This window comes from Dipodomys spectabilis, unplaced genomic scaffold (assembly GCF_019054845.1).
Source record: "Dipodomys spectabilis isolate Male_0828 unplaced genomic scaffold, ASM1905484v1 ptg000043l, whole genome shotgun sequence".
Classification (NCBI taxonomy): Eukaryota; Metazoa; Chordata; class Mammalia; order Rodentia; family Heteromyidae; genus Dipodomys; species Dipodomys spectabilis.
Window position 1 is genome coordinate 24,856,031 of NW_024870720.1, and position 16,379 is coordinate 24,872,409.

General features: G+C 36.3%; 1 protein-coding gene across 2 annotated transcripts in view; it reads left to right on the forward strand.

Annotated features, from left to right (window-relative positions):
* The window catches only part of Ythdc1 (YTH domain containing 1), a 39,027-nt gene extending 28,730 nt beyond the window's left edge, over positions 1 to 10,297 (forward strand). Inside the window, exons 12-17 of one of the 2 annotated variants that reach the window (XM_042678005.1) lie at positions 2,068 to 2,150; positions 3,344 to 3,380; positions 3,453 to 3,516; positions 3,614 to 3,676; positions 6,219 to 6,353; positions 9,326 to 10,297. In XM_042678005.1, the coding sequence (XP_042533939.1) occupies positions 2,068 to 2,150; positions 3,344 to 3,380; positions 3,453 to 3,516; positions 3,614 to 3,676; positions 6,219 to 6,353; positions 9,326 to 9,550 (607 nt within the window). In that variant the 3' untranslated portion in view covers positions 9,551 to 10,297. The remainder of the gene's footprint in view (positions 1 to 2,067; positions 2,151 to 3,343; positions 3,381 to 3,452; positions 3,517 to 3,613; positions 3,677 to 6,218; positions 6,354 to 9,325) is intronic. The other variant, XM_042678006.1, reaches the window with a different exon arrangement.
* Positions 10,298 to 16,379: the final 6,082 nt, after the last annotated feature.

Below are 16,379 nucleotides of genomic sequence, written 5' to 3' on the forward strand. Positions count from 1 at the left end.
TTTTATAAAGGATCACTAATATTTTTTCAGAAGATGACGCCTCATTTAGAGGATAAAATGTTTAAGTTATTTTGATATTCAAGAGGAGCATTATTTGGGACTTTCAAATTTTGTCACCGTGATGTGTTAACCCCATTGCCAGATATTCTCTAACATGTGCCCAGTGAATTCATACATCTTGCTGAGCTTCTGAAAACAATAGGTTCTTTCCAAAGGGGATCAAGTGGCCCTGGGAGACCCGGCAACAAACCAAAAGGAAGGGCTGTTGCTGTGTCTGTTTACAACATTTCCAGATGCTGGCAGTACCTGTGGACTTAAAAGTGTTTTTTAGAGGATCGCCATGGTTATTGATCACTACTTATGAACTAAACAGCATTTTCCAGGAAAAGGGGGTTTAACTTGTTACAGAATTGGAGAGAAGTCTTTGCAAAGGACTGATTTAATCCCTTCTACCCAACACCTTCCCTTGTATAGATTTGCATACAGCTAAACTAAAATATTCTACTAAAGACTGTTGGATATGTGGTTGATGGGATGAAACCTTTGGTTAAGTTTCCTTTTGGTGGAAACATCCTGTGGTAGGTACAGATAACCCAACAAGAGTCCCATTTCTTTGAGCCTAAAAAGGACATTGTCAAATAGGTAGGAGGAAACCTGGCAGAGCCCCTTACTTTTTGCCTAAAAGGACTGAGCACCAAGATGTCTTTTGAAGTTTTAAGCTAAGAGGTTTCCAGTGCAATTCAATATATACACGTGAAGTTTTTCCTCAGTTTTGCAATGGACTGCAAACTATACTTATTACACCACTCCTCCTCAAGCCTGCCAGGGCCTCCATTTATGTATGTGGCATACAGCTTAAAGTCAGTAGTTGGACTACTATATGAACTGTTACTATCATGTTTTAGACCGGTCGTAAATGCCTCCCAAACTACAAGAAAGCGGTATGTTTGTTTTTTAAACCAGCTATTAATCTTAGTATTGATTGTAGATGCAACTGTTTTATTCTGTTGGGGGGCTTGGGACTGTTGCATTTAACTTTGCAGTTTGAGTAAACTTGTGTTAAAAAATTAATGAAAGCAGTTAATATTAAAAAATAGCTGGAAAATAGTGATGCCAGGTTATTTTAGAAGTTTTATTTGATATTAAAGATAAAAAGCTGTTTATTTCTTAAATATTTTGAATATGTTTTTATTTAGCTTTTTATTAAATGCTAAGTTGAAGTGTATTTCATGATGTCTGAAATTAACCATTAAGATTTATGGAAGATATTAAAGACAGCCCTCGCAAATAGTAAAATACCAGCTTCTAAAGAATATACTTGGAACTAGTTTTATGAATTCTGTTAAAACTATGTCCCATTCACTACTTGCCAAGTTATAAAAGCCATTTTATAAGGCACTGTCTCTGTAAAAATTTCCCATAATTCCTTAATGTTAATATAGAAAAAATAACTGTAATTAAGAAATAGTAAGAAATTAATTCTTAGAATATTAAGATATTTTAACTGGTTATAACTTTTATGCTCATGAAAAGTATAGCTTTGTGCAAGTTAGAGGAAAATACTTATTTTAAATTTTGTTCAGACTTAAATTTAAAATGACAGAACACATAGATTTTAGAATCACCTATTGTATAGTGATGGTATGGGTTGTTCCCTCCAACCCCTTTTTCACCTGAATGGCAATTTCGTTTAGTTTCATTTTTTTAATGTTTTGTCAAACTTGATATTAACATTTGTCTGAGGATAGATAATTTACTTTTGTTTAGACTACTAAAATATGATTTGTGTTTCACACAAATAGGATTTATGTGTTTCAGTTAGATTATTCTTTGAGGTTGTCTGATGGCATGAGATTGCAGGGAATACTCAATTTCCAGCAATTTTCATTTAAGTTTTGGCTTATAAGGATTAATTTAAAGAATTAAAATTTAAAACTTGTAAGATAAGTTGGTCACCAAAAATTGTTAATTTGAAGGGAGCAATGGGCTATTCTTTGGACTTTTCTCTTTGATGTTTGTTCTCCCAGGTGTTTTTGGTTTAATTTCTAATGTGTCTAATTTGTGTAGGCGTCGACCAGAAGATTATGATATTCATAACAGCAGAAAGAAACCAAGGATTGACTATCCCCCTGAGTTTCACCAGAGACCAGGTTAATATTTTATAATCCTGCAGATATTTGACTTTAAATTATTAAAATAAAACAAAAACTTACATTATAACCCTGTACTTCTAAAAATGAAGAAAATTTATGACTTGACTACTTTTAGGAAATCATTAATAATTCTTATTTGTGGTTCTACTTTGTTAAGATTGTTTATTCCAGTATGGGTAATCATAATCTATTAACACATAAAATTGCTAATTTTGCAAAAATGGAAATTTGTCTATACATATATTTAAGATGAAATGTAGTTAGGGGACATAGTAATCTTATAATTTTATTATGCCTTTTGTTCCATTTAGTACTTGGTGTTTCATGTGGTATGTAGAATTAATTGCAAACTGAAATTAGCTTTTTTTTTCCTTTTTAAGCACTTGACTATTTTGGAGAGACCTGGAAAATAATTGGTTGGTGATTTAAAATCACCTTTTGAATTAGTTTATACTTCACTGGAATATTAAACTATTCAGAAGGGATTTTATATTGATAGTGGTAGTTATTAAATTGTCCACTTGGAACTTGGTGTTAGCATTATGAGTTTCTTATGTATCTGATTCTTGATGTAAGTTCATTCTTTTCTAAAATAAGTTATGCTAACTAGCACAGATAGTTTTTTCCCCCAGTAACATGGCCATTCAGATTGTTTTACATTTTAGTTTTCTGGATCTTTACTAAAAGAAACAAATAAGACCTTTTTCATTTGTTACCATGGCTCTTTCATTTAAAATGCAAACATTTCATTTTTGCAACTTTTGCAATTTTGTTTTGCTCTTTGAATTTTTCATTTTAAAAACTTAACCTATGGTTTACTTAGCAAGTCCTGTGTATACTGCAGGTAAACATCTGTCTTAAGGAGGTCCTGTTACACTGTCCTCAGGATAATTCCTCTGCTCTTCTCTGTGGTACAAAATTTAAGTGTTATATTTAGCATGATTTAGGCCATTCACTTAGGTGATACATTTGAAAACTTGTCTAGTATTTTACAATCTGTGATACCATTAAGTTACATAGTTACTTTCTACATTATGTTATCTGAGAAGAAAAATTGAAAGTGGATTAATAACATCACTTAAAGTATATATTTTATGGGAAGAATTGAACGAGTAATAAAGAAGATTTAAATTATAATGCCACAATAAAAATATAAATTCGATTTACCAAAATACTTGATGTTTGAACAGGGTATTTAAAGGATCCACGGTACCAGGAAGTAGATAGGTAAGTTGGGCTCACTCTTGTTTAGTTTTGAATTACATTCTTGGAACTAGTTTATGAATTACCTGAATTTAGTTTCACAAATCTTATTCCCAACAGACGATTTTCAGGAGTTCGCCGAGATGTTTTTTTAAATGGGGTAAGCATTAAATTTTACATACTTAGTATATAGATAAATGCTGGGTCTGATTTGTTTTGTAGTCTTTACTTACTGTCATTATCATCTTTCATTTTAGTCCTACAATGATTATGTGAGGGAATTTCATAACATGGGACCACCACCACCTTGGCAAGGAATGGTTTGTATTACTTTGCTTTTATAATTAACTTCATTTTGAGTTCCTAATAGTTGGAGTACTTTTTGGAACATGGCAGTTATGGTTATCATTGAAGATGTTAAAAATATAAATTGTTGATGACATATAATTATGTGCTATTTTAAAATTAAAGACAAGTAAGTTGATTTGTTTTGGTAGCTGAAGGTTTATTGATGAGTAATAGCATAGTAGAGTGCTATTGTACTTTATGTCTGGGTTCAGAAGTATTGCCTTCTTTTTCCAAGACTATGATCTTGAGTAAAGTTTATTTTTCCTCATCTGTATAAAGTTCAGTGATCATTGCTTTATTCTTTGGCTCATCAGTTGAGTATTTAGTCCTTTGCATAAGATTACTTGCTTTAGAATGTATGTTGGCAATGAAGTGAATTAAATTACCTCATATAGGGCTGAGAAGGTGGCTTAGTGGTAGAGCACTTGCTTTGCATACATGAGGCCCTGGGTTCGATTCCTCAGCACCACATAAGCAGAAAAAATAAGGCTGGAAGCGGCGCTGTGGCTCAAGTGGTAGAGAACTCGCCTTGAGCTGAAGAGCTGAGGGACAATGCCCAGGCCCAGAGTTCAGGTCCCATGACCAGACCCAGAAAAATAAATAAATTAAAAATAAATTACCTCAGATCGTTAATAATTTAATGTAGAGTCGTGTTAAGTTTTAGGATTGTGGAGAAGATAACATTGACAAAACACAATTTTAAGTTTAGCATAGTGAGTGACAGATCTAATACTCATTAAATCCAGTTCTTATAATTGGATCCTGGTTATTTGATTTTTAGTATTCTTTAAGAACATGGATATTTTTATTTAGTTGTACAAAGGGGTTTACCATTCCATAAATTAGGTTATGATTACAATGTTTAAGTGTATTTTGAGATACTAAAGATTGCTGAAGCATTTTTAGGAAAATTAGAAATTTAGTAATTTAACTCTTTGTGTGTCTCACTTAGATTTTTGTGTATCATTTTTTTTATGTTCATTACCTCTTCATTGTACTTTTTGTTTCACTTGTAGTTTTATGATACTGCATATGAATAGGTGAATTATGAGAACTCTTTCTTTTGAGCTTATAAAGAACACTGAAACTTTTCTTATGTGTATTTGGTCCTTGGGGCTTGAACTCAGGGCCTGAGCACTGACCTGAGCACAACTAGTAGTGCTCTGCCACTTGAGTCACGGCTCTACTTCGGGTTTTTTGGTGAGTGGAGGTAAGAGTCTCATGGATTTTCCTGCCTAGGCTGCCTTCCAGCTTTGATACTCAGATCTCAGCCTCCTGAATAAGATTATAGATGTGAACCACCAGTACTCAGCTGAAAGTAATCTTTGTGTACTTTTTTTTGTTTTCTTTTTTTCTGGCTGGTCTTGGGGATTGCCTGAGCAATGTCCTTTTTTTTTTTTTTTTTTTTTTTGCGGGTCGTAGACCTGAACTCTGGGCCTGGGCACTGTCCCTCAGCTCTTCAGCTCAAGGCTAGCGCTCTACTGCTTGAGCTACAGCGCCACTTCCAGCCTTTTCTGTTTATGTGGTGCTGAGGAATCATGCATGCAAGGACCTCATGCATGCAAGGCAAGCACTCTACCACTGAGCCACCTCCCAGCCCCTGTCCATTAGTTTTTTGAACCACATGCCCACTTCTGGTTTTTTGCTGGTTAATAGGAGATGAGTTCCATGGGGTTACCTGCCTTGGCTGGCCTTTGAAGCCTCAGTTCTTATATCTCAGCTTCCTGAGTAGCTAAGATACCTAGAATGAGCCATTGACACCTCTTTTTTGTTTTTATGTTTTGTTTTTTAAATAATATTTGTGACTAGTGGTTAGCTAGAGGAACCAATACTAGAACCAGAATGCTTGATAGCCGAATCTTAACATACCTCTTTACTGATGGGGTGTGGGTCTTAGGCAGGTGTTACTTAGCTTTTTTCGTATTTGTTTTCCCTTTTGTGAACCAGGAATTCATAGTATTGGCCTCAGGTTTGCTATGTTGTTTTTAATGAGAAATAAGAGGAAAGTCTTTAGGACAGAGCTTCCCTCTTACTATTCTAATTTAAATGTATGTATGAGGAAGTATAAACATTATAAATATAAACATAAACATTAAATTAAGTATAAACATTAAATCTTTGAAGGCTTGCCTGGGCACTGCTATAGCTTGTAATCCTAACTACTCTGGAGGCTGAGATCTGAGGATTACGGTTCAAAGGCTCTAGCCAGGGCAGGAAAGTTCTTGAGACTCTTTCATCTCCAATAAACCACCAGAAAACTGGAAGTGGCGCTGTGGCTCAAGTGGTAGAGCTGAAGAGCTCAGGGACAGCACCTAGGCCCAGAGTTAAAGCCCCATGACTGGCAAAAAGATGGTTTATAAATAGTTTATTATACATTTGATTTTTTTTAAAAAGGTGCACTTTGAAGAATCTTCATTCATCTGATAAAGATTATTGATTTGGGATTGGTGGTTTGGGTATATAAGTGTAAGAATAGCTTGGCCTGTTCTTATGGAAGTGATTTTCCTTTTTTAGCCTCCGTATCCGGGGATGGAACAGCCTCCACACCATCCCTACTATCAGCACCATGCTCCTCCTCCGCAAGCTCATCCTCCTTACTCAGGACATCATCCAGTACCACACGAAGCAAGATACAGAGATAAACGAGTAGTAAGTGTATCAGGAGGCAACAGTGTGAGGGGCTAGCTACTTAGAAATGTGAGGTCACCAGGTTATTTTGAATGATGAGCTATTTTGTATTCTTACTACAGGCTCTTGAATTTACCCAATTGCCAACTTGTTTTTATTAAAAATGGCTGATAATGCCCTTATAGATTAGTTAGGTAGAAATAAATCTACTGCTTAAGTTGAGGCAATTCTTACATATATAACTCTTGCCTTGTAATTGCTAATGTGTATATATATATACATATAATATACACATGTACATATATACATACACCAATAAACATTATGTATAGGTAAATGACTTACTGCTTGAGTCATGCCCTCAGCTTTTTTATTTTTCAAACAGTCTTAATTTTTGCTCAGAGACCATGATCTTTCTGCTCTATGCCTCTTGAGTAGCTGGGATTACATGTGTGAATCAGTGCACCCAGCCACTTTTTGTATATTCTGATGCACATAATTTTTAGAGTATGAGACAGGTACATTTGTGGGTATATGCATTAAGGTATTTATTAAGTTCTGACTTTTCATAGGATAGGTAGTGTATCTTAAACAGTCTCAAATATGATTAATTTCTATCAAATTTACTAAAATATGTGTTATGTGTTTGATTCAACCTGATTTGATTCTCAGGTTGTTAGCAAACTGACACCTAGATGTTAAGAAATGCAGAAAAACAATACTTTGCAGTTTAGTGATTATTTGATATGAGAGCTATGAAACCTTTGATAACTTCAGAAAACAGAATGAAAGGCAGTTTTACTGTTTTGTGGTTTCTGGGATTTCATTATACTAGAGAGGATGAATTCATAGTTGAAACTCCACTGGTATTTGTTTGAAGCATAATCTGTACTTAGGTATGTTTGAAGCATAATCTTTACTTGTGTATATTTGAAGCTTAGAACTATAGTTTTTCTATTGAGAAGAACACCTGTAGTCCCAGTACTCAGGAGGCTGAGGTAAAATTGCCAGTTTGAAGCCAACTTAGGCAAGACATGTCCCAAATAATCCTTAAAGTGATGTCTCTATAAATTGGGATTTTGTTTACTTCTCCTGTCTTTAGGATGATGAATGCAGAGCCAAATAAACATTTTTGGCTTTTTATTCAGGTAAAAAATATTCATAAGATAGAGATTATCAGACCAGCATTCAATTTTTGAGATAGTTTTATTACCATTTCTTTTGATGTAATAATCCTTCAAAAAAGTCATACTAGAACCTTTAGTGTTCTATAAGCCAATTGTAATAAGTAGACGAGTAATGATTTTTTATCTTTCACCTAGGAAATACACAGCTTACGTATGATAAACATTTGTTCAGATATTTTTTTTGGGTCCGGTCGTGGGGCCTGAACTCTGGGCCTGGGCGCTGTCCCTCAGCTCTTCAGCTTAAGGCTAGCGCTCTACCACTTGAGCCACAGCGCCACTTCCCGCTTTTTTCTTATGTGGTGCTGAGGACTCGAACCCAGGGCCTTGAGCATGCAAGGCAAGCGCTCTACCACTGAGCCACCTTCCTAGCCCTTGTTCAGATATATTGTGTGTCTCAAATATGAAATCTGACATATAGAGAGAGAGGAGAGAGAGAGGTGTGTAAGCGCGCACACTTTTCCTTGGACTTAAATTCAGAGCCTGGGTGCTTTCCAGCACCCAGCTATTTTGGCTCAAGGCTAGCACTCTTACCACCTGAGTCAAAGGTCCACTTCTGGCTTTTTGGTGGTTAATTGGAAATATGGGTCTTATTGACTTAACTGCCTGGGCTGGCTTTGATTGTGATCCTCAGCTCTTAGCCTCCTGAGTGGCTAGGATTACAGACATGAGCCACTGGCGCCTGATTTGCCTTCCCAGACTGGCTTCAGACCCTGATCCTCAGCATCCTGAGTAGCTAGGATTAGAGGTCTGAGCCACCAACACCCAGCTTTTTGGCGTGCACATGTGTTTGTGTGTCTGTGTGTGTCTGTATGTATGTGTATGTGTGTTCCCATTTTTCTGCATGAAAGTGTGTAGTTTTGAGTCTTATATTCTACATTTTGAAAAACAGACCAAATTCAATTAATAAGACAATTTAAAAACTAAAAGTAGAAAACAAACTGGAGCAGGTTCAGAGGTTAGAAGTAACTGCAGTTTTACCCTATCTCTATTGCTCATCTTACTCATTATTTTCCTCTTTTACCTTGTTAACTTTGTGTGGGGCAGACTTAATACTCATTATTTTCCTCTTTTACCTTGTTAACTTTGTGTGGGGCAGACTTAATACTCATTATTTTCCTCTTTTACCTTGTTAACTTTGTGTGGGGCAGACTTAATATCTTTCTTAGCACATTTTTTTTTCTTACAGTTCATCATATTTCACAAATAAATATTACCATTACTTTGCCAGTACGGATGTTTGAACTATGGACCTCAAGCTCTGCTGATATCTACCACTTGGGGCATAGCCTAGCATTTTGCTGATTGTTTTGCTAATGGAGTCTCAGACTTTTCTGAGCAGGCTAGCTTTGAACTGTGATAATCTACTCTGGATCTCAGTCTTCTGAGTGGATAAGATTATAAGAATGAGCCACTTGCACCTGAGCACAAGTGGTTCCCCAATTCATAAAATACTAGGAAGAAATCTGGAACATCAGACTATCATTTCACTTTATAAAGAGCATAGGTTGTTATTGTACAATTGAATGAGGGTAAAATAGTCTATTGCATAAAATAATCAATCATGATACTTTACATGTAGGCTATAACATGGTGTTTGGTTAGTAGTAATAAGCAGGTGATTATTTTGACCTTAATCTTAGTAAGGAGGCCAGAGGGAGACGTTATTAAAGTTGAACAGGAAGACTAGATAACTTAATTAGATATCACAATCAATTTTTCTATTTTCGTTCAATGAGACAATTACAAGGCACAGTCTATTCAAATTTTTGCCTATTTCTTTCTAACCTATTTCTTTCACTTTTCTAGCATGATTATGATATGAGGGTGGATGATTTCCTTCGCCGCACTCAAGCTGTTGTTAGTGGTCGTAGAAGTAGACCTCGTGAACGAGATCGTGAGCGAGAGCGAGACCGCCCCAGAGATAACAGAAGAGACAGAGAGCGAGATAGAGGTCGTGATCGAGAAAGAGAGAGAGAGCGATTATGTGATCGGGACAGAGACCGAGGGGAGAGAGGTCGATATCGAAGATAATGTGCTTTGGGGAGCACTGATTGAAGATAAAAAAAAAATCTTGTATTATTTTTTGTGTGTGTTTACAAGTAGTAAATTTATTTTCAGCTGTCTACTTAAAGTTCTTTGTGTAGAAGAATTTATTATCACCCTCTTTGTTCCAAGCATGCAGTTTAAGAACTGGAAAACTCAAATCCACCAAAAATACACAGTTGACAGTTGACACTTATTGGGACAAAATGGAACAGTCCAAGAATGTAGATATTACATTCTCCATAAATGTTCATCTTACAGTATGTTCATCCTAGAGTTATTTTGTTGTTATTTGTTTTCTTTCTTTTGGGTCTGGATCAGTAACTGCCATAGTATTTTGCTTTGATGTGTTTCTACATGTAGTTGCACACGGTTCAGTAAAATAATGCTGCTATCAAGTATGGAAATACTGAAGTATGATGGTTTGACTGTATGGCAGTGTTGTAGCAGCCTTTTGGTTTCTCCCCCCGCCCCTTTTTTTTTTAAACTTACAAAGTCACTTTTTTATTTTTTAGTCTTCAATGATGAGAGCAATATTAAGAAGACATTGCTATCTAATTTTTAATCTTTTTAAATAAATCCCTAAGTTCAGTAGCATGGTTGATGCTGTTTAGCCTTCCCCTGTAAACTGTATACATTGGCTTGGAATGTTCACAACTTGCGTGTGGCAGCAGAAGATGATTCCCATATTCCACATTGCTACTGTTTTGTATAAAATAAATTGGTAAAGATTGACACTGCTGTATTTCCTTGTCTGATTTCTAATTTATTGTACATCTGTGGACATAGAATATTTTGTGTAAGAGTGCCCTCTAGTGGAGTTGGGGTGAGTAGTTTTTTTAAAACTACAAGGCAGACCCTGCCTGATACGTGGTGCGGAAATTACCTATGTCTTACGGTTTGAAATAGGTGAGCAAAACAGACTATCCTTATTTTTTTTAATTATTATTACTATTTTGGTTGGTTTAGTGTGCCAAGATCTTGTCTTGCTCCTAAACTTACAGGGAAAGTATTTATTCTTTCACTGGAAAGCAGACAAAGCTAAAGATTTTTACCAGGAAAATATCTTACCAATTCAATTCGTTTTTGTCTCTGCAACCCTAATCAGTGGGCTAATTTGTTAGCTGGGTAAGAGGTGTGGGAGTTGACTGTTGGGGGCTGGGCTCTGTGCACCTGGCAAGCCCTTCCCATGATTCTTTCCTTAAATGGGCATGTTCTCAAGGTGTTCTCAAAGTGACCAAATAAGTGGAAGGGCCTGGATCGGAAAGAAAATGGAACTGCTGGGTTTTTTTGTTTTGTTTTCCTAAAGTTGCTCGCCTTGTTGAATTTAAATGGGTTTGGATTGCAAATTAGATTTGTATTCCTTGTTTTCAAAACATAGAGGGGGATTAAAAATAGAGATTATACTAGCCATCTTGGTGGCTCATGCCTGTAATCTAGTTTCTCAAAGGCTGAGATCTGGGTCCCAGTTTGAAGCCAACCCCTGCAGGAAAGTTTGTAAGACTCATCCTCAGTGTCCAAAAAAACTAGAAATAGAGCTGTAGCTCAAGTGATAGAATGCTAGCCCTGAGCATAAAAGCTCAAAGCCAGGGTCCAGTTCCTGAGTTCAAGCCCCCAGGACTAGAACGAAAAAAATGTATACCTAGGTTCTGTGGTGAGAATTTATATATCAGTGTTTGGTTCTAAGGTGATCACAAATTTTTTTCATCTATAATTTATTTTGCATATTGATCCTTTTACTTATTACATAGACTTACAGGGTTACATTATCATCTCTTCTACTAGAACCTTAGAACCATAAAAAACTGGAAGAATTTTTTGTGTCAATTCCCCATTAGACCTTCATAAACTTGCATATCTAAAGCATTTATTTATATGTTGTTTTTCTTTTAACAATGTAGTAGTTAACATTTGAGTCTTTATCAAATCACAAAAATACATTTTTAAAAGTAATTTAAACGTAGGACCCTGATTTTGGGAGGATTTTATTTCATTTTGGTGCCATTTCTAGAGCTTGAACTCTGGGCATTAGCACAGTCTCAGCTTTTATTTCGGCCAGTCCTGGGGCTTGAACTCAGGGCCTGGGCACTGTCCCTGAGCTGCTTTTGCTCAAGGCTAGCACTTGAGCCACAATGCTACTTCTGGCCTTTTCTGAGAAATTGAACCCAGAGTATCATGCATGCTAGGCAAGTACTCTACCACTAAGTTACATTCCCAGCTCACCTAGCTTCCCCCTTTACCCCGGCTTAAGCTAGTGTTCTATCAGTTGAGCTCAGCTTCACTTAAAGTTTTTTTGGGGAGGAGTGGGGGAGGAGGTAGGTGGTTAATTGAAGATAAGAATCTCAAACTTTCTTGCCTAGGCTGGCTGAGAACTGTGATACTCAGAACTCAGCCTCCTTGAGTTGCAAGGATTACAGGTATGAGTCACTTGAGCCAGGTCCTTGAAGAATATTTTAAACTTAAGATTTCACTGCCATAATTAAAGCATATACAATGTTCAAGCCAAGCACTGGTGGCTCACATCTGTAATCTTAGCTACTCAGACGGCTGAGATTTGAAGATTGTTATTCAAAGCATCAGAAAACCAGAAGTAGTGGTGTGGCTCCAAGTGATAGGAGCACTAACCTTGAGCTATAGAGCTCAGGGACTGGGCCTAGGCCCTGAGTTCAAGCCCCAGGACTGACCAAAAAAAAAAAGTTATTCAAAATACTTGCAATGAGTACGTTTATTTCAAAAATGAGTGGGTTCATGTCAGATCTGCAGTGTGATAGAGGAAAACTTTTTAAACTCCTTTTTAGGAAACTATGGTTCTAGTTTTGTTACTCCCTTTAATCTGATGGTAAGTCAAGTCATGTCACTGCCATTTTGTTTGTGATACTGAAGTTTGAATTAAGGGCCTGGTGCTTGTCTGGTAAGCATTGTGCCATTTAAGCTACACATCCAGTACTACATCTGCTATTTTTTCAAGGTCTTAAATGGTGAATTTCTGAGATCTGAAGGAATTACTAGAAATGCTATTTTAAGGAGAAGTTGATAAGTGATAGGACATTTCTGAAATAAGTACTATTGAACACAGTATACCTCATGCTATTATACTATTATGTACTGACCTATCCTCATCCCGGTGTATGCTAAAATTCAGAAACAAGTTCTGAGAGTATATACAATTCAACAAATATTTAGTAGAACCAAGCTTCAACCCCTAATCATAGCCAATTTGGTGAGTCTAAAGAAAACACCTTACTTTTTATGTGAGTACTGGAATTTGAATGCAATTTCTTGAGCTTCCTAGGCAGGTACTCTACCACTGAGCTATGCCTCTCTCTTTTTTTTTTTGCTCTGGTTTATTTTCTAGATAGAGTCTAGCTTCCTGCCCAGATGTGCACCGAGGGTGACAGGCTATCACACCGAGCTTCTTCCTTTGAGCAGTCCTATTGTAGCTACATATATAAAGCTTGCTTGCTTCAGATAGTGTTACTGGCCTTAATCACATCATCACTTTATAAAATCGTAATGTCCTATATAAGAGAATGAACATCCCAAAAGATTTCTTTACAGCTGAAAATCTGAGCACCTAATGATTACCATGGCATAATGCTGTGGTTTTTTTTTTGGACATGTCAAAATGTTTTAGTATTTTTTTATTTTAATTAAAAAAAAATTTTTATTGTGAAAATCCTGTACAGAGGGGTTACAATTACATGGGCAAGATAATGAATACATTTCTTATCAAGCATTGTAGCTTCCTCCTTTGTTTCCCCTTCCCATCCTCCCCCCCACCCTATCCTCCCCGCTCTCCCCTCCCTCCCAGCACCAAAATTGTAAAGTTCGTTTTCGACGTAACGACTTGTACATCTCGTTGCAATGAGTCCACCTGTATCCCTATTTAAATGATTTGTTTTTCCCCTTCCCCTCCACAAATTATACCAACATCAAATACAGTGAAAGCAGGGGTTATACCGTGGGGGAGGGACATACAAAGCAACAAAGAAATAATCTTATAAATGTGTTAGAGACAATTGCATGAAAGAAAAAAATTGAATGCATATCTTAGGGTTCATTTCCCTAACATCACCTTATCTGACCTTTTCTGCATGCTGTGATATTTTTATGGTGGTGGTAGTATAAGTCTGATATTAAATCAGCACATATACAGAACATATTTAAGTTTAGTACTCTTTGGTTAGCTCATTGCTAGATTATGCATTTACTATATATATATATATATATATATATATATATGTATGTATGTTGAGAGTATATTTTTGTGTTGTATTTTAAAAGCTTAAAGCAAATCAGTATGCCATGTAATACACCACTGGTGCATCTAGAGTTCAAGGTGTTATTTTAAGTAACGTAACATCCAGGTTTATGAAGTACACTTTGCTTTCAAAAACAGGAATGGTCTAACAAGACAATATCCTTATTAAATAATGCATGACTATTGTTTGTTTCAATTTTGATTTCACTGTGGAAATATCAAAATGAGGTTGCTTGAGTCCTACCCTCACAATAGGTAAGCCAGGCACCTGTGGCTTATTCCTGTAATCCTAGCTAGTTAGGGGCTTGTGATCTGGTGGATCCCACGTCAGTGCTAGTCTAAGCACATCAGTCCTTGAGATTCTATCTCCAAAATAACCAGCAAAAAACAGGGCAAGCAAACAAGCCAGGCAAGTTCAAGCCCTAATACCTACGAAACAAAACAAAACAAAAAATGGTAAAGCCATGAGGTTACACAGGAAGAGTTCTCATCTATGACTATGTCATGGTAACGATCATAATACTAGAAGGTAGACCGTATTGTGGTATATAAAGTCTAGTGTAACTGGATGTCTTCATTAACTTTGTTCAACTATTGTCATATGACTATTGTCATTCTTGTTAGTAGTAATGCTTCTTGTTGCCAAGAATTGTTTTGTATATTATGTAGTACGCCCATGTACAGTATATAAATATATAGGGCAGGGAATGTGGCTTCGTGGTAGAGTGCTTGCCTAGCATGCATTAAGACCTGGGTTTGATTCCTCAGTACCACATAAGCAGAAAAAACCCAGAAGTGGCATTGTGGCTCAAGTGGTAGAGTGTTAACTCTGAGAAAAAAAAAAAAAAATCAGGGACAGTGCCCAGGTCCTAGTTCAAGCCCCAAGACTGGCACCAAAAACCAAACCAAACCAAAAAAACCCAGAATATAAATATATAACAGTTTATTGCAATGAAATTTGATTTCAAGGTCCTATGCTTGTTAGGCAGATGGCTCTGTTACTTGAGCCATACTTGTCATTTTTTGCAAAATGATCACAAGGTCATACCAAAGCTACCAGCACAACCATGTTCATTGCAGCAGCATTTACCATATCTAAAATATGGAACCAACCTAGATGCCTCTCAGTAGATGAATATATATATATATATGTATATAAAATCACATTTTCTTGATATATATATATATATATATATTTCTTGATATATATATATATATACATACATACATGCATGCATGCATACACACACACTCATACAGGAATTCTATGCCTCCATCAGAAAGAATGACCTTGCCCCATTTGTTAGGAAATGGAAAGCCTTGGAAAAAATTAAATGAAGTAAGCCAGGCCCAGAGAAACATAGGTCCTATGGTTTCCCTTGTTTGCAATGACTAGTACATGTCTAGGGCAAGCAGAGAATGTCAAAGGCTATGTACATATGACCACATGAGATGATGTTAAGCAAAATGTACCCCAAGACAAGGATACAAGTGATTTTTTTCTTTCTTGCTAGTGTTTTTAATGTACTTACAATGCACTATGTGATTCTTTTATTCCTTTTGTATATTCTTCCCTCACAGCATAATCCCTGTTCTCACTGGATTTGATGCCAGTGTTCTGCACCTTGTATATACATTTTTGTAATTTGGGGAGGGGAAGGGATATTGGGGAACACTTAAATGGGCATGCAGGCCGACCCATTGTGATGACGAGATGTACAGGATACTATGTTGAAAACAAGCGTTACAATATGGGAGGGGAAGGGAGGAGTTGGTGAGGTGTGGAGGGAAGGGGGATGGTAGGGGAAAACAGGAGGAGGTAACATACGAAATGTACTCATTACCCTACAACTTCCTTCAACTACTTTGAATATGCTGTTTTCCTAGACATGACAATACTATGTGTTGCAACACTATTTTTTCTCAAGTATTCTTCAGAGAATATCTCAGATGGCTATTTATGTTGATATGTCTGGTGTACAGCAGAAGGACCTGAAGCAAATCTTTACAAAGATTAAAGTCTGAATATAACCTACTCACAGGCCAAATGATGGAGACACCTTCCATTGTGCTTTGTGTAGCCTTTATTTTTTCATTACTTTTTGAAAACAGTTTTAACGGAGTTTTCTAAAAAAAGTTTTTGCTTAAACTTTTTGAATCATTTTCACTGTATGTACTATAAAGTAGGCAATTTACAACTCTAGCCAAATACAATTTGTAACTGGTTAAATTATTCCAGTTAAATCCAATAGCATATTTTGGTTTTCATAGTACTGGGGCTTGAACTCAGGCTTCGTGTTTGCTAAGTAAGCACTCTAACCATTTACCACTTATGCCACTGGCTAAATCAATAGCTACTATTCACAAGAGTGTGTAATACTAGTTTGATCAAGACTTTTACATTGTTTTGACCATTTGCTATGTTTACCTGAATAAAGTTCTAAATGAAATTGTATTTCTATGTGTGCCAATCCTGCACCTTGAACTAAGGCCCTGAATGCTGTCCCTCAGCTTTTTTTTTTTTTTTTTTTTGGCTAGCATTGGGGCTTGTGAACT